General features: G+C 39.5%; 2 protein-coding genes across 4 annotated transcripts; both read left to right on the top strand.

Annotated features, from left to right (window-relative positions):
- Nucleotides 1-686: 686 nt before the first annotated feature.
- LOC307036441 (transmembrane emp24 domain-containing protein 4-like) lies at nt 687-22,078 on the top strand. Of its 3 annotated transcripts, XM_079676787.1 has the most exons (6): nt 690-963; nt 1,485-1,585; nt 1,674-1,799; nt 6,618-6,764; nt 21,505-21,679; nt 21,890-22,078. In XM_079676787.1, exons 1-6 carry the CDS (start codon nt 825-827, stop codon nt 21,910-21,912), a joined length of 711 nt encoding a protein of 236 aa, XP_079532913.1. In that variant the 5' UTR covers nt 690-824; the 3' UTR covers nt 21,913-22,078. The 3 variants fall into 3 exon arrangements, with proteins under 3 accessions (XP_079532912.1, XP_079532913.1, XP_079532914.1); XM_079676786.1 differs by having other exon boundaries at nt 687-963; nt 21,505-21,992; XM_079676788.1 differs by lacking the exons at nt 21,505-21,679; nt 21,890-22,078 and adding an exon at nt 9,899-11,825 and having other exon boundaries at nt 711-963.
- LOC307036444 (uncharacterized protein) lies at nt 21,996-23,211 on the top strand. The gene is made up of 3 exons (XM_079676792.1): nt 21,996-22,436; nt 22,630-22,783; nt 22,928-23,211. Exons 1-3 carry the CDS (start codon nt 22,245-22,247, stop codon nt 23,164-23,166), a joined length of 585 nt encoding a protein of 194 aa, XP_079532918.1. The 5' UTR covers nt 21,996-22,244; the 3' UTR covers nt 23,167-23,211.
- Nucleotides 23,212-27,732: the final 4,521 nt, after the last annotated feature.

Below are 27,732 nucleotides of genomic sequence, written 5' to 3'. Positions count from 1 at the left end.
TCGACTATGAGTTGGGTTAATAACATGGTAAACTGTATTATTATTGATAACATAATATGTTTTGTCATCACTTAACAGTACAATGTGTCAAATAAACAATTCTTCAAAGGTACAAATATATGTACATTTTACATTATATGCACAACACATTTTGACATCACGGGTAGCCTACACACACAAAGTAAAAACAACCAAACTAAACTAAAGGAAGTAAAAATGATAGGAATATAACAATCAAAAATAACATATTTAACAAATACAATATTTGTATTGCCTTATTTTCTTTAATAAACCAAATAATGATGGTGTCATATTGCTGTAATTCCAAGTAAACATGTGGAAAATGTGGTCTTCTTGGGAATTTGAAATGTCCCCTAAAAAATGTATTGTATAAAAAAACATTTCTGTATTCAAAATCATGAATTACATTGACTAAAACCTTGCTGCCCCATCCCACTGAAACTGTCTCCCCGAACACATCCGAGACTGCATCTGACAAAGGCTTCTCATCTCTCTTGTTATTTTTCTTATTTTTAGTAGTTTAAAAGCCTTTTCTTAAAACTATGACTGCTGTCACGGCTCCTTGCTTGTTCATTAAAATGATCTGTGCATTACATTAAAAAAAATGTACTTGTTCGTTCCGTTGGCTGGTCTGGTCTCGGGGTTATACAACTTGGAATTGAGTGCTGCCTGAGAAGCACCCTGGAGGGCAAAATGAGCCCATGGCTCAGGAAATCCCCTTCCTCCTTCCGCATCGGGAGATGAAGTCAGTTGCTGCACCATCATAGCTTCTTGTGCTGATGTGCGTGAAGTGAATAAGCTACATGATGCTCGCTACCCCTGCTGCTGGAGTGTTTTTAATATTAGCTTGGATTTATCCAAGTCACGCTCTTTATTTCCACATAGGAGAGACGGAGAAGAAATGTTTCATAGAAGAAATTCCAGACGAAACAATGGTTATTGGTAAGCTGCTGGGGGCTCGTTAGCTTGACGTGATGCTAGCTAAAGCTAATGCGAACAGCTGGCTCCATCAAAGCTGCTTCATTGAAAATGACTGTTGTGTCGACCAAAGGTTTTTTTTAAAACGTGTTTTTCTAATTATTTTGTCAAAAAAATTACAGTGTAGATTTTGTATAAATATAAACTAATATTTGCCAGAAGGCACTCATTTAAGCAGTTTACTTATCACTGACGGATACAGGGTTACTGATAAATAAGAAAAGGGCACCTGCTTGAAGAGAATCCTGATGTATTTATGGTGATCCAAACCCCAGCTAGGAAAGTAGACTTTTACATTACTAAAAGTAACACTCGCTATAAACAGTGTGACAATTTTGATATTTCATTGGAAATGTTTTGGCACGGTTGCATTATGTTGAATTCCCCCATTTACTATGTTAAAGTTATATCCTGCTGTGTACTGGTGCAAAGTGGTCATACTGGATGAGCTGAACAGTGTGTGTGTTGCTCTACCGGTCTGACAGGAAAGTACAGGACTCAGCTGTGGGACAAGCTGACAGATTCCTTCCTCGCAGCCACGCCCGGCCTGGGGATGCATGTGGAGATCAAGGATCCAGATACTAAGGTAAGCAAAGAGGAGGTGGTGTAATGAGACACTCCCACATACACATACTGTCATTATAATATAATAATTTATTTGACAATTCTCCCAGATTATCCTGTCTCGACAATACGGCTCAGACGGACGGTTCACCTTCACCTCACACACTCCCGGAGAACATCAGATCTGTTTGCACTCCAACTCCACCAAGATGGCTCTGTTTGCAGGAGGAAAACTGGTATGAGCGCAGTCACTTTATAACCGTTTATAACCATAAAGGAGATTGCAAAAAGTCCGGGCCCTGATGTTATCGCGCTCGTTAAACCATCCAGACTAACCAGAGGCCTGGACTACGAAGCTGGTTCAACCTAACCTGGATATGTTTGAGTTAGCCGGTTGGCCTAATCCAAAACATACGCGCTCTCGCTAAACGGTACTACGACGCAGGTTATCAAGTGGATCGCTCAAGCCAGCCGTGCCCTATCTAGTTAAGCCACATAGCTGCACCTGCAAGGTGAATACAGCTGGTAAATGAAAAAGTGTTTGAATGCGTACATTAACAGGTTTATGATATCACTGCCCCGTCCAAGACACGAGTGGATCTGACTTTAATTACATTTGTCTCGAGTGTTTCGTCAACTTAATGTGTTGCTTAAAATGATACTTCTGCATACAGTATGTGACACTAAGTGTTGCACGGCCAGATACGGCTCAGCTGACTCAGATAAGGAAATATATGATACATTATGATGTGATATGAATGATAATGGGACACATCAACATCTGCACTCACAGTGCCGCGGACTGTACTTAGCCTAATGTTACTCTGATCGGTTACTTATGTTGTGCAGATATTTAAGTAAGCTTTCTTAACGCTAATGTTATAATAGTCAGATTGCTCTGAAGATGGGAGGTGATAATGTTCACGTTCACACAGTCTGTGATTTTTGCCGGCAGTCTTTGCTGCAACGGCAACTTTTCTGTATTTCCTTTATCCTGTAATATGACTTGATCGCTTTAAACTCCGCACACTGAGCTCTGATTGGTCAGCAGGCAGTGCTTTCACTGAGTTGAGCTCTTAGCCTGCAACCTAACCTGCTCCTGACCAGGTTAGCCGCACAGCATAAGTTACCATGGAGATCTAGGCTGCTAAAAAGAGAACCAGCTTCGTAGGACCGGAAACCCCGAGTTTTCCCTGAAGTTAGCCGGCTAAGCGAAAATCCTGCTTCGTAGTATACCCCCCAGGTCCTGGTCAGACCAGGTGTTAGCCTTTATTTAACCTCAGATTACCAGTGACGTGCGGTGAGGTTCAGAGTCAGATTTCCAAATATTATATTTTGACCTTAATCGAAATATTCGGCTATTTTCAAGAGCTTTTTTAGTCTGATGCTTCAATTCATTTTAAACAGATCGTTCAACAAAAGGATACCCAACATCTAAATATTGGATTGTTCTTTCTTAGTAAGATCCCATTTTCATTACAATTGTGGTCTTACCTTGACTTGAAGATGAAGTCCATGCTATCCTTCCGGACAACAATCTCTATTACTTTTTTGTAAAAGTCCTCCTTATCTTCCTGTAATTTGAAAAGTCTAGCTTGTTGTTTGTGTCTACCGTCTCTGCGTAGAATAACAGTAGCAAAAAGAACCTGTGGGCTCATGTGCGGCCCCTTCAGTGCGACAGAGGTTATGGCTGCCTCCCCTGGTGCTTTTTTCATTGCCCTTGTATGATGAGACCAGCGAGCCTAAATATCATATATACGTGAAATAAGTTATTTAGAGACTATGGATGGCGAGGATAAATGTAATAAAGGGATCTACAAACATTACATTGGTGACATACAGTGAGATGGTAACAGGCATGCGCTTAGGGCCCGCGCTCCAGCCAGTTTCTGTGGGGTGACGCATTCTGAGGTGAGGCAGAGCTCATCTGTGCCTCACCTCACCCCACAGTAACGGCCCGTCCATACTATAGCTTCAAAAAAAGCTTGGAGCTGGGCGTGTCTGAAGCTTGGGGATTTTATTCGAGCACCGCGACCAACAACCAATCACATGAATGTCCCGCCCCCGGCATACAAAGCAAAAAACCCCGGGGATTTTATGCGAGCAATATATTATATATATAAACTCCCCAAACAGGCGGAAACCTACCAGTTTCACCCACTGTGTCTGCCACCTCCCTCCGTGCCTGGTTCCTCCGGTTTGTATCCCAGTAAATCAGGGGTGGGGAACCTTTTTCCTCTCAAGGGCCATTTCAATTTTTTCAACATCCTCCGAGGGCCGTACAAATTATTGACCTCTGCTTAAAAGTACTACAATCACAGCCCATTCATTTCGCCTTTCTTTCATGCTGTGCAAAGAAAAAGCAACCTCTTAATCCACAAGATGTTTGCAAATGTATTTAGTTTCCTATCCATGTGAACATGATTTAAGTTGTTGAGGGGGGGGGACCTAACCTCCTTTAGGGGGATCCGGGGGGCATTCCCCCCGGGAAGATTTTTTTTTAAATGTTGAAGTTAAAAGCATCTATCTGGTGCACTTTGAGAGCAACATTAAGAGATCTATGGATACATCTCTCAACACCCATATCATATGAGACAGCTGTAAGCAGATTTTCTTTTTCTTTATGGATATTTTACAAATCACTCCCCTTTCAAACTGTATTCTTGTTTATTAATAACAACTTTTTTTTACTGTCATATAGTATTTTATACCCGTTTACTTTATTCTCTTATTTTTTTATAACTATAATGATCATATAAAGATGTGCCTTTACCTCACTGGTTGGAGAAAAAGCTTCTTATATTCGTTAGCATAGCTAGCTAACCAGATGCTAATAACAACAAAGTTATTGACTGTATGATCAGTATGACAGAGGAACAGATCGCCACTGGGCTTACAACTAAGACACAGCCACGCAAAAACTGCGGCATGTCTACGGCTCCTTATGGGTACTGCTTGGAAGTGCTGGAGCGACGTTCTGGTGCTCTCCGTCAGAACTGCACCCCTATCAGACGAGACATATACCACGTGATGACACGTTAGGCTCGTGTTGTGTTCAAGGACCCTGACCTTGGCCAGGAAAAACAGGCACTCGCTTTGTTTAATTTGTTTGCGATCTAGATTTCTTAAAATTTTTTCTTTTTTGCGTGTGTTTATAAATTACCTCGAGGGCCGTACCAAATGGTCTTGCGGGCCGTATACGGCCCGGGGGCCAGAGGTTCCCCACCCATGCAGTAAATAGTTCTGGTCGTAAAGAACCGGGTGATTTGCTACCGTAATTTCTCGTTTGGAATATGAGGAAATGAACTGCGGTCTGGCTCTCCCAGCTTGCACGCAGTTTGATTGGCTAGCGCTTGAACTGTCAGATTTGCATAAACGGGATTTGATTGGCTGACGCTGGCTACTCCGGCGTCTCTGGCTTCAGAAGTTTAAACATTGTTCAACTTTTGCAGCCTGAAACGCCAGGAAAGCTCCGCTCTGCTACCCACAATTCAGTTCGGAGAAAAGCGAGGCAACGTGACGTCACCCCATTCAGAGTGAATGGGCAGACGCGTTGAAAACCGTTTTTGAAGCTGTCGAAGCTGTAGTGTGGACGGGCCCTGGCTTGAGCACGCTCACAAAATAAGTGCCCGCCTTAAATTAGTGCCCGCGCTCCAGCAAATGACTATGGGCTTATGAGAGGCAGAGCTCGTCCCTGCCTCACTTCTCATCGTTACCCGTAGTTGTAGCGGAGCTCGGCACATTTGCTGATTTTGACTTTAAAAGGCGATTGGAATCATATGTAAAGCACATTTACAACACAAATCAGTGGAGACATTTTATTATTTTTTTTTTTTTTCTTCTTTAGTTGTTTTTCCGTTACATTGGAGTATGACAGGTGAGGCTCTGCCTCCCCTGACCGCACGTCGCTGCGACATTACAATCTACCTCTCAGATTCCCTCCTGCTGCGCTGTGGACATTTGAAACGCATTTATATTTGATTGGTCTGCATTAAATGCAGTGCAAAAAAATAAAGCCTATAAAAACATTTACATCGTGGTGCTTTCATTCTGGATATTAAAAGTTGTACTTTCTGCAGAAAAGTTGAATACAATCAGTGTTCGAATTACCCATTTGCTTTCGGGGGAGCCCTATTTTTCAGTGCACATCCTGCTACTAAATATATCAAACGCACGCTCCGTTCAATCAATTGCTATAAAAACACTCTGCTACTACTACAGACGGTGTCACTAAAGACGGTGTCACTACAGACGGTGTCACTACGCCGGCGGCTGTGGCCGTTGTTGAAGCCTCTTCACGCTCCGCATCGGCAGGCCTCTCTCTCGGTGTGGAGCTGTCAAACTCGACCCTAACACCGCTTACAGCCGGCCAACTAAAAGTTGTTTTCCGTTCACGTTGTCATTTTTAGACTCCTTCGCTTCTTTGCGTGTGAATCCAAAAGCTGTGACGCTTGGCTGTTTTCGTTTTGCCATATTTTTTATTACAAAGCCAGAGTAAAAAATATATCAATATGAACATTTCAAATAACGCGTATGCATCGCCACCGTAACCATAGCAACGTAAGTAGCGTAAAAAGTGGAGGGCCACCACATACAGATGGCAACACCCAGAAATATCCACAAATATAAAACAAATATTCAGAAACTGTAATGAACAATAACTATTATTTATTTCAGGTCCCAGTTCATTGTGATTTTTGTATAGCAGTTATTAAAATCCAGAGAAGCTAAAAGAACAATAGTTAGACTTTTAAGCCACATGTGCTCAGGAATTTCCATTTAATCTTTAATCTTTACCATCAATATTTCCTTTTTTTTTTTGTTAACTTTTGATTGATTGAGTTTCAATAGTTTCCTACTCATCCTCTTGTTTTGGTTTTGCCATTGTAAGCCTTTAATCATCAGTGATCTTGGAGGAGTTTTCTGAATTTTGAGTTATTTTTAGTTCTCATGATGCAAAATGCGTCTGATGATGAAACTTGAGTTTTTATATTTCTTATAATTCTCACGAAAACAAGCATATCGATCTGAATGGTGTATTTCCTATGTCGCAGAGGGTGCATCTGGATATTCAGGTGGGAGAACACACCAACAACTACCCTGAGATCGCAGCGAAGGACAAACTGACGGAGCTGCAGCTGAGAGCCCGACAGCTGCTGGACCAGGTGGAGCAGATCCAAAAGGAGCAAAACTACCAGAGGGTCAGTAACAAAATACTCAGAGTAATGTGATCTACTAGGTTGATGAGGTCAAGAGTGGTACAGAAATTAGTCTTAAAACTTGGAAATGACTTTCTACCACTTCTGGTTCCTTAATCTCAAAGTCAGCTGTTCTATAATATACACTCACTGGCCACTTTATTAGGTACACCACTTAATTAAGTACACAATATATATATATATATATATATATATATATTTATGTTTTTTGGTTTGACGCTCAAAATAAGATCTGTGGTTATTATATTCTACAACAGGAGTGCCCACACTTTTTTGGCTGGTGAGCTACTTTTGAAATGACCAGCTAACCGAGGTCTACCAACCAAAAATAAAATCCCAAATTGCAAGGGTTGCTGAATAACACGTTTTATTTTTACATGGGATAACTACAATAGGGCTGCAACAAACGACTAATTTGATTATCGATTAATCTATAGATTAATGAAACGATTAATCGACTATTCGGACTACTACTGTGTGCCTTGCACAATTTCTCAAACGCTCTTATTTAGCCATCAACTTTTAGATTTAGTTTGAGGTTGTTTTAGGCATGTGGAAACTAACAATGAAGACAATAAAGATGAATACTTGATTCAAAAATACATATATTATTAAATTAACTTAACAAATTGTGAACAAAATTAACATTGCTTTTTATTTGAATTAAACAAATAATATTTCACATCAAAAGAAACAACAATGTTTTAACAAATCTTATTAAATAATCTTATGACAGAACTGGAAACAGAATAGCTGAAACTTTAACAAAATAAATAACTCAGTTACCTCTAATCATTAACCCATGTTTGTATAATGTAGTTAACTCCGTGTGTTGCTGCTAGCATACATAACACCTGACGTGGAAACGTTACTCGTGGACGGGGCCACAGAGCTACTAGAAAGATAGTCGAACCCGGTGCATTCGTCCGTCTGAATGTGGTGCACTTTTGCTAAATGTTTAGACAAATTGCTCGTGTTACCGTTCTTACATGCTAAACACTTTTGGTGACGAGCATTGTCCACCTCAAGACGGGTAACATGTAACCACACCTTGGAGCGCTTCTCTCCACCATCTCCTCCGTGTGTTGCTGCATGTAGCAGATGCGTGTGTGTAAACTGCCCCGCCCCCTTGCAAACAGACGGGGGAGAGAGAGATCTCTTCTGGATTGGAAAGATAGAAAATACACCGACCATAGACGCATTTGTTTGTCTTTTTGCATGTTAGAAACGAGTTGGCGAAACTAAGACTAAGAGATAATGTTTGTGTAGCAATAATACATGACCTTTCTCTTTCTCAACTCGCTACTCGGAGGGAAGTCGCTGTCATATGCCTTGTGAACACTCCGATAATGCCTCTCCACGTTACCTTTCTTTGGCAGAGCGACGCTTGCTTTACAAATAAGGCAAATAACCTTTGAATGTGACATCACAAAAAAGATTCTCCCTCCCATTCTGTGTGGAAGTGGTATGTCTTTAGCTTTTTGCTCGTTCCCGCACTCATTTTGTTGTTTGTCTCTCCCGGCACTTGACTGATTTTGTATCGCTTTGCATTCTGGGTTAACAGACTGGAAAGCAATAGGTCGCTTTTTCTGTCAATCAAGTCAACTCCTGAATTAAGTGGCAGGGAGGCCAAGGGAGGAGGGATCAAAACCTGTTTTGTCTATTTTAACGGAGCTGGATTTTTTTTTTTTTATGAATGACTCGCGATCTACCAGCATTGCCCCCGCGGTCGACCGGTCGACCGCGGTCGACGTACTGGGCACCTCTGTTCTACAACATAAAATCTCCAAGTTATTACACTACTGGTGAGTATCTGAAGCGTCTGTGTGTCGTCGGTTGCTAACAAGTGTTAGATAGACCCTCCAGAAAAACGCGGGCAAAGATCCTTGATTATGTGGGCTAAATTCCTTGATTATGCGGGCTAAAATCCTTGATTATGCGATTAAACATGCAGGGTTTTATGTGATTTTATGCGGTGAAACTGCGGGAAGTTGCGAAATATGCGGAAAGTTGCGAAATATGCTAAATATGCGGGAAAAAAATTATCGATTTTTTTTTAAATATTGGGCTGTCTTATTTATTCTCTCTCACACACAACCTGCCACTAACGTTAAACCCCTTTACTATTCAATTAAACACATTCAATGTTTATTTATTGTAAAAGCAATTGGGCTATTTTAATCTCACGCACACACACAAACACACACACGCTTCTCCGCCTCATTCTGTTTTCATTTACTCGTTCGTTATCTGCAGCTTCAATCTTGTAGGCTACTCACCTCGTTTCTTGTAGCCCTCGAAAGGGTTTTGGAGGTTGATACCTCATGAACGTGAGTTGTTTGGCTTTCTTGTCCGCAGCAGCAGAAAGCATTTTCGAATGTTTGAATGAATCAAAGCGGGTCGTCACCGTCGATTTTCTCTTATGCCCCAACACACAGTTGCACGGGGTGCAGAATAGTTTCCCCCCACTTTTTGCCCGGTCTTTAGTAGAAATGTTCGTCGGTAAATGAGATGGATTAGATATTTTCATTTTGGTGTTTTCTCTATCGTGCGAGCTCCACACGTTCACTCTATACAGTGTTGTTTACATTCTGTGATGCGCGAGCTGATGACGTCACGTCAAGACGAGTTAACTTTTTTTTTTATCAACTTTGTGTGGAAAAATGCGGGGATTATGCGGCCTTTTAATAAATATGCGGCCTTTTAGAAATCTGCGCCATTTTGCTGATTATGCGGTAAATTCTGCGATCACAGAATCGCGTTTTTCTGGAGGGTCTAGTTAGAGATACTAAATGAGACTACTGAACATCGTCACACGGACATTAGCAGCTTTTAGCTTAGCGTTCTTGACGTGGAGTCATGTGACCATGATGTAGTTCCTTCATAGCTTAACGTTAGCTTTTTACTTCTGGCGAGCGCTTTTAAGCTTAAAAAATCATCCTGTTGAACAAAACATGTTGGCATCATCATGTGTTTGTAACATCTTCATTTCTACAAAATTCTGAAATCCAATGGAAAGCTGTCGTTATTTTTAGTAGAGGGAACCCTGTACTGGTTCCGCCCACAATAATCCCTCATCACTGCCCCTCTCATACTGTGTGTGGTGTCTCCTGCAGTATCGAGAGGAGCGCTTCCGCATGACCAGTGAGAGCACCAACCAGCGCGTCCTGTGGTGGTCCATCGCTCAGACCCTCATCCTCATCGTCACCGGCATCTGGCAGATGAAGCACCTCAAGAGCTTCTTTGAGGCCAAGAAGCTGGTCTGAGGTGTGTCTGCAGCACGCAGCAGCTGGACAGACTCAAGCGGATGGAGGGACGCCTGCCCAGAAACATCCAGGAGGACACATGTTGTTAAGGGAGAGCTGTGGCTGTTAGAGGGGGGGTTATATGGGGTACGTCTCCACAGTCAGTGGATGATGCCCGCAGTTAGGAGAAACAGACTGGAGTAACTGCAAAGAAAAAAAGCAATATAGTGCTGGGGAATAATGTATTCCAGCTGGGGAGTCATGTGTTGTGCAAAGTTAAATGACTGTTTCTGTCAATTGAGTCTGGTAGCATTAGCTAGGACTGTAAGGTAAATTTATGAAAATATAAAATATGTAGCATTTAAAAGAGATGTGTGTTAAGTAGGCTGCCCCTATCCACAGCAGTACATTAGCGTCCTGATGCTGCTCACGTCTGTTTCTCCAAACTGAAGCTAAGACACTGACTGGATATGCACCTCATACAACTCCCCCTCAAAACATCCTCACTATGCCTATAATATCAGCCATAAATGGTATGAGCAAACTCACGAAGCAGTTATATATCCTGGGGCCCCTGTTGTTATTATTCATTTTTTGGCTATTGTTATTTTCTGACACAGTAGCACAACATTCCACCTGCTTTTTGTGTGTTTTTGTTGACAACACTGGACATGTCATTTTTCTTTTTATGTTTATGAGGTCTTACAGGAGTGAGAGACCACAGTGGATATGTAACAATGAAAATGTTTAAGCTGTTGCAAACAAGTTTATTGATATTTTATTTTATGTAGCCCGTTTTCTGTCAATATTGCCTATATTTCTATTTCCAGGTTTGATAACGTTCTAATCACAGGCTTTCAGCTGGGTTTATTAGGTCGCTGTTAATAATACTATTTCACTGGCCATAATTCCTCACGTGTTAATTTGATATTTATACAACCGTCTTTTTTAGCATGCATACACAGTATATAAACCCCTAATAAATGGCTTATAACACACAGTGACACAGCAGCGTTTAGGACGTGTTAATTAATGTTTAAGAAAGCAATCCTGACTGGTGAATAAACTGAGTTCATCATTAATTAAATATAAACTATTATTAATATTAAAAAGCGTTAATTTATAGTAAAAAAAAACTCACTTGAAAAGCAGATAAATAATACAGTTAATATTTATAAATAAATAATTTTTATAAATCCATAGTTTCATATTATATTTGTTTATACACCAGTGGAGAGTTTCTAATCTGGACATTAATAAACTCTGACAACTCCTTTATATCTGCTCACCTCCAAATAGCCTATATTGTTTATGAATTTGAAATGGAGGGTCAAATTAACACTCCCTGACTGTATATAGTTTTTTTGTCCCTGGAGTTCAGTCTCCTTGAGCAGGTGTGTAGATAGTTTGTGATACTTGTCTCTTAACAGGATTGACTGTTTGTTGTAAATAACAGCTATTGACCGCCCTGTTGATTTTCTAAAGCCTTTTACACTGATTGAATGTCTTTCCAGTTTGTGTTTCTTCAGTATTTATTGACTAGTTGTAGCCTGTGTTTCAGAGCTGAGCTTAAGCCAAATGTACTTAATTTACTGTTTCATGAGCCTTTTTGGAACTTAGTCTATGTTCTCCAGTTCTTTTTTTTCTTTTCTTTTTTACATGCAAAGACTAGATAAGAGTCAAATTCAAAAGATGAATTTCGGCCATTAAATTATTTTGTTTATTTATCACTCTTGAAATATTCTTATTTTTCCTGTGGTCACCTCCATGACTTAATAAAGACAATTTGGCCAAACAACTTTCTGTGTTTGATTTTATTTAGAGCCACTTTGCCAAATACAAGAAAATACACGGCGAATGGCAGAAACGTTCAGCAAACAAATGCATTGCTCATCTTTGACCTCCCAGACAACGCCTCATTAAGACAGCAGCCACACGTTTATCATCTTTTAGTTTGATCACTGACAGTAAAATCGCTTATCATGGAGACAGGACAACACACTGACCTTGTGACAGAATCCACTGCGAAACTGTGATGTTGCTGCAGTGTAAAATCCATTGAAAACAGAAACACCACTTTGTATAGATTCACTCGTTCATCTGCAATAAGGCAAAAACACAAGACCTACACAAACAAAACTCTTTCTCCAGGTTCGTTCTCGTTCATATCAAGAATAGAGATCTGTCACAGCTGGAACACCATAAGAAACAATGTGAAACACACAATACTATGTGTCATTAATTATGAAGGGATAAATGATTTATTAAATCAAGTCTTTGTTTCATCTGTACAACAAAAACGGTACATTGTACTGTGTGGGACACACTCTTTCAGAAGTCACATGCTGTTCAAGCTAGACTCTATTTCAATATAGTTTCGGTATTCAAATAATGTTACACCTTTGTATGCCCTGAACGCCAAAACAACCACAGACAAGAATATATATTTTTAATTGTCAAAATGATAACAAAGGCTGAAAAAACAGGAGAAGCCTGTCTTCCCTTGGTCTCCAGGAGAAAACGCCACTGTATATCACCAAGTTTTCATAGTTTTGTGTGTAAAATAGATCGCTGCAGTGAACACGACTTCATGTATTTGTTTATGGTTTATTTGATATGGAGGGATGCAGTATATAGAAGTTCAGAGAAGAAGCAACCCCTATATTGTTTATTTCATTTTGTTTCATTTGGCACCATGGTAGAGGCAAGTATAGAGTTAATGTGCGGAGATTATAATGTCCCGTTTACTAAAATATGTATTGTTTTATGTTTAGTTGACAAAATAGTCACTGTGCTACATTTTGCTGCACTCAAGTATACATCTGAAGACAAGAGTTGTGTCCGCCTTTGGCCACAAGGGAGAGTATTGTATATTTATATTTTGTATAGATGTTGAAACGATACAGAGCTTTGTCAATACTATATGTAACTGAGGTCATGCTAATAAAGCTATTGAATTGAGTATACCTTTAAGTGGGCTGTCAGGAGGAAACAAAGGTTCACCAACACATTGCACTCTACTGCTGAGAAAGGCTGTACAAAGACGTGAAACGATGTGCTGCAATGCCTGTGTATTTTTTAAGAATGCAAAGTAAAGGAAGAAAGTAATAACTCACACTGAGTCTTGATACATAACTTTATTTCCTTATTTTCATTTGAGAAACACTATCCAATGATGTATATTATTTCTGTGTTACACACACACCATGACTGAATTCATTCTAAAACCAAGAATTACCTACAAGGACGGACAAAACAAGGACACCACACATGATTATTTTCCAATTACAGTAGGCCTATATTTATTTAAGTAACTAAATAGTGATATCAGTTTAATCAGTAATGTGTGTAGTGTATGGGTGTTATGTGTCAGTATATCAAGCAAAGACAGATAGCAGAAAATGCATTCAGAAACAAATTATTTTGAATTGAATGGATGGCATTATTTGTGACTTGAGTGCAGGGCCGCCCCTTGCCAACTTGGGGCCCTAAGCGACATTGTGAGATGAGGCCTCCTCCCCAACCGACAGGAGTGAGAAAAATTTGTTTGGAAACAAAGTAGGCTACTTTGCAAATATAATTCCTGTTTATTATTATTATTATCAACATTTACTTTTTTATACAGTGAGGTAAATGGTAAATGTACATGTATGTCGTTCAGTATGCGTTTACTAGGGGTGTAACGGTTCACAAACATTTCGGTTCCGTACGTACCTTGGTTTTTAAGTCACGGTTCGGTTCGGTACGTTTTCGGTACAGCAGAAAAAATTGTCACAAAACATAAATCTTTTTGTTTTTTTATTATTATTAAACTGTGAATAATGTATTCACTCAAATAAATACGAAATATAATAAAATAAACATTAAGGTGCAGCGTTTCAATGAACTGAAATAATCTTTATTTGAACGTTACTGTACTAGTACTCAAAAAACATAAACTATTAGTTTTGTGTTTTTAATTATTATTAAACTGTGAATATTCACTCAAATAAATAGAAAATATAATAAAATAAACATTAAGGTGCAGCATTTCGTTGAACTGAAATAATCTGTATTTGAACTGTACTGTGCTAGTACCTAAGCAGCCAGTTTGACATTATGACTTGCTTGTCATTGTATTTTCATGTTTTTTTTAAAGAAAAATTAACTTGTCCACATTGCTTGCCGAAAGGGCAGATCTGCTGGCACTAACAATGTCTCCTGCTGTGGAGAACACCCTCTCATTAGGGACAGAGGTAGCAGATACAGCCAGGTAGCGCTTTGCTAACATGGCAACATAAGGATATTTGGCGTTTGTAATAGCTTTGGCTCGGTCTGAACTTTTTGCGAGTGGTGGAGGCTTACAGATGGAGCACTGAATTTCGGACTCCAGCTTACAGCTTCCTGCCTACCACCAGCCAAAGACCAGTATAGAGGAATGTTAAGCCCTCCCACTATTTTCCAAGAGGGCGTTGCCAGATTTTCAATTTCAGGTTTTAACCAGGAGATGGCGCTTCATTCACAAATACAGAAAGACAAGTTTCATGGACTTTCAGTTGTGTTTTGAAGAGCATTTTAACACATCAATATTTTAGATCAACTAAAGTATATCTAATCTTGTAATTCAATAATATATAGTCTTTATATATTAAATAATCATAATTATAATGTAAATGTTTACATTACACTTCTTTATTTGTTATGCTCATACTTTAACCTTTACAATCGTTTGCTTTAATATGCAGTATATTTTTGTGTTTGCTTCCTCCTGCTCCCTTTCGGACACATACTGTATGATTTATTATTATTATTAATATGAAGATATTATTAAGATAAGATAAGATGTTACTTTATTGATTGAACATTTTAGTTTAGAATGTGCTGTCCCACGGTAATTCAGAAGGCTCACAGGTCACATTCCGACCATTATTTAAAACAATAGGTGCTTTCACACCTTCTACAGTTTGATTTGTATAGAGGGAGCTCTGTCAGTTTTCGAATTACCCATTTGCTTTCGGGGAGCCCTATTTTTCAGAGCACATCCTGCTACTAAATATATCACACGCACGCTCTGTTGACTGGTGCAGCAGCGCGGATGCGATCAATTGCTATAAAAACACTCTTCTACTAATACAGACGGTGTCACTATGCCGGCGGATGTGGCCGTTGTTGAAGCCTCTTCAGGATCCGCATCGGCAGGCCTCTCCCTCGGTGTGGAGCTGTCAAACTCGACCCTAACGCCGCTTACAGCCGGCCAACTAAAAGTTGTTTTCCGTTCACGTTGTCATTTTTAGACTCCTTCGCTTCTTTGCTTGTGAATCCAAAAGCTGTGACGCTTGGCTGTTTTCGTTTTGCCATATTCTTTTATTACACAGCCAGAGTTAAAAAAATATCAATATGAACATTTCAAATACCGCGCCGGCATCACCGCCATAATCATAGCAACGTAAGTAAGAATGCAGCGCCGCCACGTACAGATGGCAACACCCAGACATATTCACAAATATAAAACAAATATTCAGAAACTGTAATGAACAATAACTATTATTTATTTCAAGAACTGTTATTTACAGAAACTCAACATTTCTAATCTGTGTGACACAAATATGCACGACTGTTTTGGGCTCCCCCTATTTATCTCAAAGTCAGCCTTCAGGGGAGCTCCCTCCCTCTTCGGGGGAGCCAAGCTCCTCCTAGCTCCCTCCCATTTCGAACAGTGTCTGTGGCTGAATGGCCAGCGATTAGGTGCGCCGCATTTGTCATAGGTGATCAGAGCTAACTGCCTGCCGTCAAATTTCATTTAAAAAACAGATCTGATTTTAAGACTATTTCTGCGCTCATAAAGAATGATAAGAATAAGAATAATGCGTATTCAACTGGTTTCATTAATTAGTGAGTTTATTTAATACTAGAACCGCCAATCGGGTCAATTTGTGTGATGTGTGTTGTGTGTGTGCAATGTAACTTTTTTTCAATAAAATATTAAAGTCTCCCAGTCCCTGACTTTTCCTGAAAGTGTGTTATGTAGCACCCTATGTTGTTAAAAATTGCATTCTAATAGCGGGATTTGACAGGTTTAGGTAGGCCTATACAAAAACCTCTGGCGGTTCTAGTGTTAAGGTAATTAGGTACAGTAGAAGCCCTTTTTTATCAGTAACGAATTTAGCAGTTGAACATAAAAGTCAACTAACTGAGGGTCACTTGCAATGACAGTGTTGTGTCTAACTGTAAGCTTGTCACTCAGAGTAACCTACCGTTAATTTAGCTGCTGGAGAAGAAAGATCAAGGGGGGAGGGGGGGAGAGAGCTGTGGTTGATGGGCCATTAGTTGTGTAAATACACAGCTGAGAGCTGCCGTTTCATTCAGACTGTTTAAAAAACTGTAACAACGGACTATTTTTCTTAGCGGATGCATGTGAATTTAAATTTATACATACAACTATTTTTTAAATCAATAAAAACATTTTCTAAATCCATAAAAGCATTTCAATTAATATTGGGAGTCATGTCGTTACTTTGTTGAGAATGTGGCCATGTAATAAGCGGGATAATTTGCAGCGACTTGTTCTTTATGGGGAAAATAACACCCTTCATCCAGAGGAGGATCCCTCCGCTACACTTTGGGATCCTGATCGACCGACGAAACTCCATTAAAATATACATATTTTTGGTGAATTACTGAGTTTAGGCACGTTAATAACGTTTTAATGAAGTTGAATACAGTATATTCATATGTGTCAGTGATTTCATGTCAATTCGGTGAACATAAACATAAATGATCGTGGAGAAGATGATGATTAAATTAGGATTAAAAATCGAGAGCCGGGCTGCATTTCCTCCCGTTCGTTTTTTTCGAATAACAACATTATTTTGTTAAATAACAACATGTTGATGTTTTGTAAATGATTACATGTCTCTTATTTAGCACAGAGTATGATATCCGTGACATATGGATCTTAACAAAGTTCCGCTGTACATCCAGCGTACTGTATCTGACTTTATTTCACATGAGCTCCAGTTTGGAACCCCACTGCACCTCCTGGTGGATCAATGATCCATTGCAGCTGGCTTCATTATAAATACATTTATCTATCACAGGGGAGTCTCAAGTCAAGCTGGAGGTTTTCCCTTGAGCGAGGGCAGATCACGTACCAATCACGGCCCTCGCGTTTCAAACTGTCCGAAATGAATCGCTCCATCTGTAAATGCTAGCGGGAGTTGGGTTTGCACTTGAGTCTTTTTCTTTTGGTACCGGTGATATTCATGTTCGGGTGATGCCTTTTCAAATGAGTGTGCAGTGTGCAAGTTTGATGTATTGCCAGCCGCGTAACCAATTTTAGTTGAACAATGCCGACAGACAGCTTTGGTTCGGTCCACCTGTCTTTGTCCGTCATCCTTGTACGTAACTGCGAAACCAAAATGTTCCCAAACTGGAGACTTCAATGATGCTGGAGGATTTTCCGTGTTTTTTTTGCCAAATATTAGCCTCAAAAAGATTAAAATATAATGAATGCAAATAAACTACTCCTACTAATAATCATAATCATAAAAAATTAAATAATAAAAATACTATACTGTTTTATTATAATATAGTTGTAATATAGTCAAGACAAAACATGCTTATGGCATGCTCAAAAACTGATATTTCTTACATCTGTATTCAAATGTAGTTCTCTCTGTCAGCAATGTATCAACAACTACACACACATTTCTATCAGTATTTATCTGTGTTGTGGTTGACATGATGATGACTGTTAGGAGTTAAGGGGGGAGGCTGAGCATCACCATGAAATGTGCAAATTGACGTAAAAATGAATAAAAGGGGAAAAAATGTTCCATGTTTTTTAGGCTGTAAAATGTAACTGTTATGTAAGCCAACTAAACAGACAGTTGATCACTCTTCCTCCTGTACATTAGCAGATACAAGGCATAACAGACTTGAATGAACGGTAAATAAAGAATGCTGGAAATAACTGCATCGCCATTAGCCTATATGCTATGCAGAGACTGCCTTCTTCATGTCGTGAATTGCAGCTGATGTTTTAATATGGCAATTGGCCATTTCATTTATACAACATTTGCAAGTAGTACATTTGACTCATACAATAACCCACCTTCGAGTGATGCTCTAGTTTCTTCATGTTTTGTTTTTTGCGCCGGACTGAAACTGTCTTTTCACCGACATCTCTTCACCTGCATTAGTGGCCGCATCAAAGCCGTGATTGGTCAGATGTCGATTCATTGCAACGGTGTCGGGTTACAGACGTGCTCCCCTTGTCACCTCTCACTTTCGCGGGGGGTGCGCGGAGAACTGAGCGGAGAACTGCGCACAGCAGCTGAGGCCCTCTGGGCGGGGCCCCCTGCGCAAGGCGGGGCCCCCTGCGCAAGGCGGGGCCCCATGCAGCCTGCGTGATTGGCCTATAGGGAGGGGCGGCCCTGCTTGAGTGCAGGTTCCAGATCAGAGCAGCAGTATGTGAAACATTTGCGCCCATTCTCATGCTGAAAGATATGACTGAAGAGCTGATAAAGACAACATGCCGGGCACTGACAAGAAAAATACAACAAGGATCTCACAGCTGAATTGGAAAATGAAATGCTGCACGTGACCAAAATATATAGTGCCACAATATATAGTGCCACATCCCCTCTTAGCTCCTTAATGGCATCTATAAGATGCAGCTACAGAGCATTTCTGGAGAAATCTGTATTGGATCGAGGATTTTCTGCACACTGCCTGTGACTGCTGCTGGAGGTGAACGGGCTTTCAGCTTTTTGGATCTTCAAAGAGCCCGATTACGATGGCCAGACAGGCAAACAATTAAATGAAATCATTGGAAATCAACAATCGGTCTCGATATGGTTCAATTAAAATCAGTAGGCGAGGCTGTCATTTCTCCAGCTTTTACTCTCATGAGCGAGGCGGAAAATAATTGTTTTATAATGCCAAAAACCTGCTATCGTTTATATCACCTCAAACATTAAAACAAATCCAGAGTTACGTTTGTCTGCACTTCCTCTAAGAAAGAAGGACAGCAAAAGAAGAGCTCTGTGGCTTCAGGCTCGATCGACATTCAAATGACAGTGTTGTTTGGAGTAGCATGAAGCTGCAGCGTCGGAGACGGCAGATACAGACTGGTAGATACAGACCGGTAGATACAGACCGGTAGATACTGACGCGTAGATACAACTCCCTAGTTTTTCGTGACACTCCCACATGAACGACAATGCAGAGAGTGTGAGTAATGTGAAGTGCTTTTAAAGTTTTATTTGTTTAACATTAATAACAATTCCGGTGTCTTGAAATGAAGTGTGATTAGCTAACATTAACTATGATAGTCTTAAGGCAATACAAGCAAACATCTGTTAGCTTAGGATAGCTTCTAACCGGCTGCAAAAACAACTATTCGTTAGATATAGCTTTCGGCAAAAGCATTAGCAAAAGCATTAGCTTCATTAGCCTTTTGATTGATATAATTTGATTATTTGTTTAATGAAACTAGCGTGATTTTGGCAAGCCCAACTAGGTGTCCTAGTTGTTGATTTAATCACTAATTACAGTAAGAGTGTGAGTAATGTGAATCATGTTGTTTGATTAAAGTTAACAACTATTTTGTTGTATTGAATTGGACAGCCGTACAAGCAACACGTGCTAAATGTAATCTGTTAGCCTATAATGACTCGCTGCAAAACCAACTGTTAGCCATTTTGTTTATTTGTTTAATGAAACCGTGTTATGGTTATAACTAGGGCCGGGACTTTAACGCGTTAATTAAGATTAATTAATTACACAAATATTAACGCGTTAAAAAAATTAACGCATTTTAATCGCACTTATTTTTGCACCGCGGAACGTTTCTCACTGGATGAGTTTCAGGGGTACCGATTATACTGGAGCACCAACTAACGTTCATGACTTCAAACAACAACAAACCACAGTGAACAATAGTCAAAAGTGAACGAAGAAGCTGATGAGATCGCTTTGGTTGGCCCCGTGGATGGGACATTTTGTTTTAAAAAACGGACGGATGGAAGCATCGATAAGAGCACGGTTGTTTGCAAATTATGCAAAAAGGAATTTGCATATCACCGCAGCACATCAAGCCTCAAGTATCACCTCAATGCAAAACATATAGCAGCTAGCGTGGAAGCTAGCGTGGAAGCTAGCGTGGACGTTAGCCCGACTCGGAGTACAAGGACCCACACCCAATTCGCGTTGATCAAACAGTGGCCTATGCAACAGAGAGATTTTATTTTTTATCAGGATATTGGAAGAATAGGAGGGATTGAGGTCAATCACTGGCACTTTTTTATTTTATTTTAAATGGTACACTTTATGTTGAACTATTTATTACGTTGTTGGTGCAACTGGCACTTTATGTTGAACTGTTTATTGTTTTGGCCAAGGTTATTGAGAGAGTTGGACTGAAATGTATTAGATTTTTTAAATCAACTGTTGGTAAATCAACAAAGTCTGTTATGGCCTCTGAAGCAACAGAGATGTTTTCTAATAGTCAGGGTTTCCAATGTTCTGAATGTACTTGAAAGTATTGTGTTTTACTTAAAAAACAAAGTGTTATAGTTTACAGAAGGTCTACCTACCTATCGGCTACCTGAATCTCTGAAATGTACTATATTCCTAAATATGCTATTGCTACACTTTATGGCAAAAATTGCACTTTTCTGTTGGTCTTTGTTAAGTACCACCTTGAAAAAAATAAACAATGTTTTGTTGCTTAAGCTTATGTATTCAGTCATTATTCAATGGTATACTAAAATCCATGTGAAAAAAATTGCTTCTCACTGTTGTCAGGTCAAATATTTATATGTGATTAAAAATGCGATTAATTGCGATTAATTAATTACAAAGCCTGTAATTAATTAGATTAATTTTTTTAATCGAGTCCCGGCCCTAGTTATAACATATGGTTATGTTATTTGGCAGAGGCTTTTATCCAAAGTGACTCACAAAAAACATAAAATAACCATAATTAGCATTAACATTTCAATCCAAATAGTTACATAGTCAAGTTACATTACTTATTACATTTTAACAGGGTAATTTGTCATCTGTAACCTACTACATTAAAAAAAAGTAAACTTCCCAACCCTGATAATTAATTATAGTCAGCTAATTAATTAAACTTCAAAGGATGACAATAGCAGGTCAATATGATCTGTGCGTACGCTACATTAAATCAGCAGTAGCCTAAGTTCTGTCTTCAGTGTAAATGCTTCTTTAATAATCATTGTATTACTATTTGAATTCATTGTAAATAATCTTAACTGTGCTGACTGTCTGTTTACTGTTTATCAGACAGTCTCATCATTTTTGACAGGTTGTGTAATATTGCATGAGGTGTTTTAGTCAGTTATTATGTCGGCCTATTCTGTAGGTTAGAATCTGTCGTGTCAGAATCTAACAATTAGGCCTAATTTATGTCTGTCTGTGAAATTATTTCAAAATGTTCAGTTTGACCAATTAGGCTCTCTCTTTTCAAGATGCATATTACAATCCAAGAGGGGAGATCCTTGCCGGACCTTCAACGGTGCATTACCTGTTGTGAAGACTTTCACTGCCCATTCTGTGCCTCAGATTCGTTCCGTCCAGCCAGACTGGGCAAGGTCCAAACCCATTTAGAGAGCCACCTCAACCGTTCAGCAGTTCTCCATGAAGGTAAAGTTAGCAAACATTCTCTTGTGAAATGCAAATGGAGTTGCAATGATCAGTTCCATTTGAGCATAAATCAAAAATAAGTCCTTCTATGATTTGTTTGTGGTGACCAGTTACTGTACTTGATTCAGATGTTTGGTATTCATAATTTACACTGAAAAATAATTTGATCACAAAATAATAATACTACAATTCTATGTTCTTATGTTTAAGGGTATACCATTTACAGATTTTGATTAAATTGCAGACCAGGATATCATTTTCACTGCTTGTACTGCAAATCAATGCTGGGGCGCAAAGCTAACATTGTAAAACACCTGGCTTTCTGCAAGGCGAAGCACTCTGCCATAACCCCCATCATCACAGATCCAGCAATCCCCATGATCAGAGATCCAGCAATCCCCATCATCAGAGATCCAGCAATCCCCATCATCAGAGATCCAGCAATCCCCATCATCACAGATCCAGCAATCCCCATCATCCCACGGGGAAAGATGCAAAGGGTCCGTGCAGAGCCAGTATTGAAGAAGAAATATCCCTCATAAATAAAAAAAATGTGAAAAGGCACATGGAAAGAAAGCACTCAGCCGAACGAAAGGACATAACCATAAGTTCACACCCACAAAGTGAATGCATAGATCCTGAAAATGGAGTCTATGCTGTCCACAAAGCCTTCCATGGAACAAGTATTCCTCTGCATGTTCGGAATAAAGTGCGGGGAGAAAATCAGCATGTCTCTTGTGAAAACAATGAGTGCCAGGTGAACATGGAGTTGGCATGGAGGAGTGGAATTAAAGCCTATCAATGTACACATTTAAAATCCATAACCTACTGTTTATCCTATGCCTCCTCTATTGAGCTTGATGAAGAAATTCTAACGGAGATGGTGAACAACAAATGGTTTGGTGAAGATAAAAAGAGTATTCGTATTAAGTCGTGTTTTATATCTACAGCTGCCTGAAGGCATAATTCGCAGGATCCTTATGCGTGTCGTTCTCGAGGATGGTGATCCTGCAATATGCACGCTAGCCCTTAGCTGCGAGAGGTTTAACGACATTGTGAGCCAGGGGTCATTCCAAAAGGAAGCCCACTTCAACTTGCTTTACAGTAAGTTTATAAAGTGTCTTTACTTCTGCCTGCTTCCATCCTAGTATTATGAAGTTGATTGTCTAAGAGTAAGGTCAGCTAAATTAAGGAAGGTTTTGTTCTTTTCTGTCTGAATTGTAATTGTCTTATGACATTCTACTTCAGGTGTCGTCAACTGGAATGTGTTCTCAGAGGGACACAAACAGGAGTACAGGAAGGCGTACCAAATTTCCAGGTGCTTCCAGTGTGACAGCCTGTATAAGGACGTAAGGACAGGCTACCGGGGAAGTGGACGGCGAGGAAGGCTTCAGGGTTTATTCTCAGAAGAGGGCTTCCCGGGGTACTGCAGCTGGAGCTGTTTTCTGGTGGCTGAGGGAACAACAGACCCCGCCTCACCCCAGTGAAGAATCCTCAGTGTGCAAATAAATAAAAATGTATTCTGCACTGAATTGCCTCTCGGTCAAACTGCTTGTTTATCTTTTGCAGCCTGGTGCATAAACACATTAACAGTTATTTTTCAGTAATCTAGCACCTCTTCAAAGACACATTTGATTTAATACAATAAAAAATGTTTTATAATAATAATGAAATGAAACAAAATAATTATGATACTGTAGAATGATCCTGTAGAAACGTAAGCAGTATCAAATTGATAAAGTAAATATTATTGAATTACAAATTATATATGAACAAATGATCTACCTAATTACACATCGGAAAAGGCGTGGGAAGAAGTTTACATGTATTTAACCCACCCCTTCTCCCAAAAAATAAATTAACAGTTTTGTTTTCTTTTAACAAAATATACATCTAAATGTAAAGGTGACATCATTATTACTACAATATACATATATATATATATATATATATATATATATATATATATATATATATGTGTGTTGTATGTCAGATTTGATAAGACAAATATAAAAGACTATCTTTTTACATACAAAATACATGTATCTGTATCTACTAGTCTGTAGCTGAAAAAAAGACAAGACTCCTCCGAATGCGGCCCGCAAATGCAGCCTTCTTTCCCCAGATTTAGAGGATACATCTGATGTACACTCCACGGTGTACCATATCCCAGGATGAAATGGGTGACGGTGACGAATGAGTTTAAAAAAAAATATATGGCTTGTAACGTCCCATCAACGGCTACAACGGTTTCAGCTGGATTCGTTTTTAAATGTACTCACCCAAATAGTAAACGACATGAAAGAAAAGTAAACCTATTTAATTTGTGTATTTAAATATACGGGCAATTGACCTTTCGCAAAGCCACGCCCCTAAATGCAATCATATTCGATCACGTGCGCGGCTCCCTGTGGAAGTCCGAAAAGCTTAGCGTTCAAATTCATTGCGAAAATGGTGAAGCGTTGTGCTTATGGTCTTTGCAAATCGGATAGCAGATATCCCATAAGCTTAGAGGGGGGGGGGGGTGATATTTTACCCGTTTCCTAAAACCAAAACCCGAGAGGAGAGATGCCGCAAGTGGATAAAGAAATGTGGCAGGCCCCATGCCCAGCTGAATATGGCGAATATCAACAAACACAAATACGTTTGCTCCAAGGTAAATACGTGCTAACGTAGCTAGCTAGCTAGCAAAGATTACATTCACAAATTAACTAACTAATTTAATTAACTAATTTCACTAACTAACGTTAGCTAAAGTCACACGACTACAGCTGGAAGCTGTGTGCTTCTAGGTCGTTTTGACCATGTATATCACTTGATGCATAATAATGTCTGAACAGCTGAGTTCCGTTATTAGTCTACCTGTGGTCAAAGTACAAACAAGAAAGCCAACAGGCAATCATTCATTTATATTTTGCTTTAATCTTTGTAGCATTTTGTTAATGGAAAGCCTACTGCCGACTTCCCTAATCCTGCTGCACAAGTGGGCACCCCGACCCCCACAAAGGAACAACAAGGTGGATGCAGAAAGCCACCAAGGAAACGGTAGTTAACTTTAGACAAACTACAACATTTAATGCCTCTTGTGATTGTATTGTTTTATTCCAAAATAATAATAATAATTCCGTCGAATTTGACATACAGCTCATGTGGTTTTTCACTCTTGCACTGCGACCTGTATGCAAGTGCCTCTATTGATGTTGTGCCTCCCTCTTTTCTAATGTTTATACTGTGGATATAACCCTCCATAGCGTATTGTGGCCCCTTTTGTCGGGACCTGGAGGATATTGCTGCGTTATTGCTCCAAAATGAGTCTGTTAAGGCGACTCCGACGTTACGGAGACCCTCCATTATGGCTTTGTTTAACGCATCTGGCTCTCAGCTTGTCGGACTAGCAACAGTAACCAAGGGGGGGCGTGGCTTTGCGAAAGGTCAATTGGAGATGTCTTCTTTAAATTACATACATAAAATAATATGAAGTGAAAATATTTCGAAACCCTGTTTGGTTTTCATATTGTTGGGATTCATTATAAAGCTAATTTATTTATTTAACTGTTTTTGTTATACAAATCTTACTGCAACAATTTTGTTTTGATAGGGAGCAAGGAGCAGACTGCGGAATTTATCAAGATGCGCGGGGAGAATAAAGCCCTCTTCACGGGGGCCTGTTGCGACCTCGGGAAAATAATTTAAACATATTATATAACACCAAAATAAGTACAGCTAGATCTGACTCCATATTGAACAGTTTTGAAAACAGTTTTGAAAACAGTTTGAAAACAGTTTGAAAACAGTTTGAAAATATTTTGCCTAGTGTCAGAAATGATTACCGGCACTTGTGACTGCAGCTGGTTGCTAGGTGACGGGGGCGGCAAAATGTAGGAGTAACTGCCGGTGACGTACAAGGACATGCTCCGTAGACCGGCTTATTTCGCAGTCCGCGGAGGACTGGGTCCTCAGGAGGAGGCTTGAAAAGATCCGTCTAGTGTAAAACTCTCGCGAGAGTTTGCAAGTCACGTGGCTGAATGTTTACGTTTGGCAGGCAGCCTTTCAGTTACGATCGTTAACATCAGTGGGCCACAGCAAATGATCGTGAGAAGCTAAACGATCTATTAATTATGTCAATGACAGGGAGTGTGATTGTTGAAATAGGGTGTTAGTGGTCTTGCTGTTCAAAGAAGAATGACAACACTGTAGATCACCAACACTGGGGTTTTATTTTTTAGTCACAGGCAAGTCAACGTTGTCACAGTAAAAGTCCCAAGATAGCTCCTGTTGCAATAAAATGTTCCCTTTCAGTGTTTTACTATTATCCTGCTGCATGAATGTGTATGTTGCATCATGTCACTGCTGTAGATGTTTTTTCCGAGCCGCTCCAACGAGAGTTACAACGAGAACGTGACGTCATATTTACACTAGACGGATCCTTTCTAGCCATAACCTTTGAATTGGGACACAGCTACTGCCGCCTCCGACGCTGCAGCTTCATTCTATTGGTTGTTTCCCCAAAAAGTGGGCGGGGCCGTACTTTTTGCAAAGCCTGAAAATGCAGTGATTTTCGCGCTATTGATCTCGCGCGTAAACATGACGTGTAGCAACGCCTGTTGTTGTAACAGATAGATAGATAGATAGATAGATAGATAGATAGATAGATAGATAGATAGATAGATAGATAGATGGATAGATAGATAGATAGATAGATAGATAGATAGATAGATAGATAGATAGATAGATAGATAGATAGATAGATAGATAGATAGATAGGCAGATAGATTGGTATATAGATAGATAGATTCTACTCGTATAATGTTTCATCACAGTGCGATCAAACTCAGTGTTAACCCTGTGTTCTATGATAAATAAAAGAACATTGTAAGGCTACATTGAAAATCAATGCATTCTAATAAAGGATGCATTTTACCCAGCGCCGTATTGACGGTTTTAGGTACAGCGACCCCTGGCGGTTTTAGACCTAATCAGTGATCTTGGTAACAAGAAGACCCGTAAGTGGGTATTTACTGGGGAATGAACTCCAATATCGTGAGCATCAGTTCCATAAGATAGGCTACATTACAGTTTGAAGTTAGACATTCTTCAAATGTCTTCAATAACTGCTAGATCAATCATATTCATATATCCAAATAATAACTTGTAAAGTTTTGTCAGCTTTCTAAAGTTTTAATTATTTAGCTTTTTGGCCTATACAGTATGCTTTCTGATTGTGTGAGTGTTTTTATTTATGCAAATACACCTGACTAGTGAAGTCTTGTTCAGCTGTCTTTTATTATGCTGTACAGTAGGCCTAAGCACTTTCTCACTGTAGTGGTTAGAAAATGAAGACGTGATTTTTTTTAGCTTTGTCTTAAACCATTGGAATGATAAATAGTTAAATAAACATGAATAGATTAGATAGAACAGATTCATGTGTACAGTTGTTGGCTCAATCATTTGTAAATACATTTCAAAAGATGCATGAGAGACATGGATCAAGAGAGGAAGGGGGCCCACAGAGAAAGCTTATGGCCCGGAGTTTTGGGCTATGCCTCTGCTCATCCATATGTCGAGGGTATTTCTAACATAGGCTAAATATTTTCTTTGCGTTCATGTCACTGCAAATAAAGATATACAAAAAATGGTTTCTAAAATCTGCTTTCGCTATGCTGTTGCTGAGGTCGCTGAAAAATAAGCACATCAAATCTCATCCTCTGAATGTTATTCAGTGGTGTGTCCTTATACATAAAGTATATGGGTGTGCAGGTGATTCTGAACCTGAGAGAGAGAGAGAGAGAGAGAGAGTGTGTGAGAGAGAGAGACAGAGACAGAGACAGAGAGAGAGAGATTATAGGCACATTTCCATTATTAATACAAATCCAGAAACGATCAATTAAATATTGGTTACATCTAAAAGAAAGTGAGCCCCACTCCTACCACCACAAAGCCCTGCAGCATCAAGAGATGAACAAGTATGATGACCCGCCTCTCTTAGCTGGTCCTGACACTCTTTTATAAACCGGTTCACACCGTTCTGCTTCAGGACCAGTCTGAGCCCACAA

This window comes from Notothenia rossii (genome assembly GCF_949606895.1).
Source record: "Notothenia rossii genome assembly, chromosome: 4".
In the NCBI taxonomy this organism is placed as follows: Eukaryota; Metazoa; Chordata; class Actinopteri; order Perciformes; family Nototheniidae; genus Notothenia; species Notothenia rossii.
This window is presented reverse-complemented; position numbering and strand designations above follow the sequence as displayed.

What these genes read in the sequence shown, in the direction of transcription:
- LOC307036441 (XM_079676786.1), top strand. Translation starts at nt 825, where the DNA reads ATGATGCTCGCTACCCCTGCTGCTGGAGTGTTTTTAATATTAGCTTGG. An exon ending in AGACGAAACAATGGTTATTG is followed by an intron (nt 964 to 1,484) that starts GTAAGCTGCTGG and finishes CCGGTCTGACAG; the next exon opens with GAAAGTACAGGACTCAGCTG. An exon ending in TCAAGGATCCAGATACTAAG is followed by an intron (nt 1,586 to 1,673) that starts GTAAGCAAAGAG and finishes CAATTCTCCCAG; the next exon opens with ATTATCCTGTCTCGACAATA.
- LOC307036444 (XM_079676792.1), top strand. Translation starts at nt 22,245, where the DNA reads ATGGAAAGAAAGCACTCAGCCGAACGAAAGGACATAACCATAAGTTCA. An exon ending in GTGAAAACAATGAGTGCCAG is followed by an intron (nt 22,437 to 22,629) that starts GTGAACATGGAG and finishes TTATATCTACAG; the next exon opens with CTGCCTGAAGGCATAATTCG. An exon ending in CCACTTCAACTTGCTTTACA is followed by an intron (nt 22,784 to 22,927) that starts GTAAGTTTATAA and finishes ATTCTACTTCAG; the next exon opens with GTGTCGTCAACTGGAATGTG.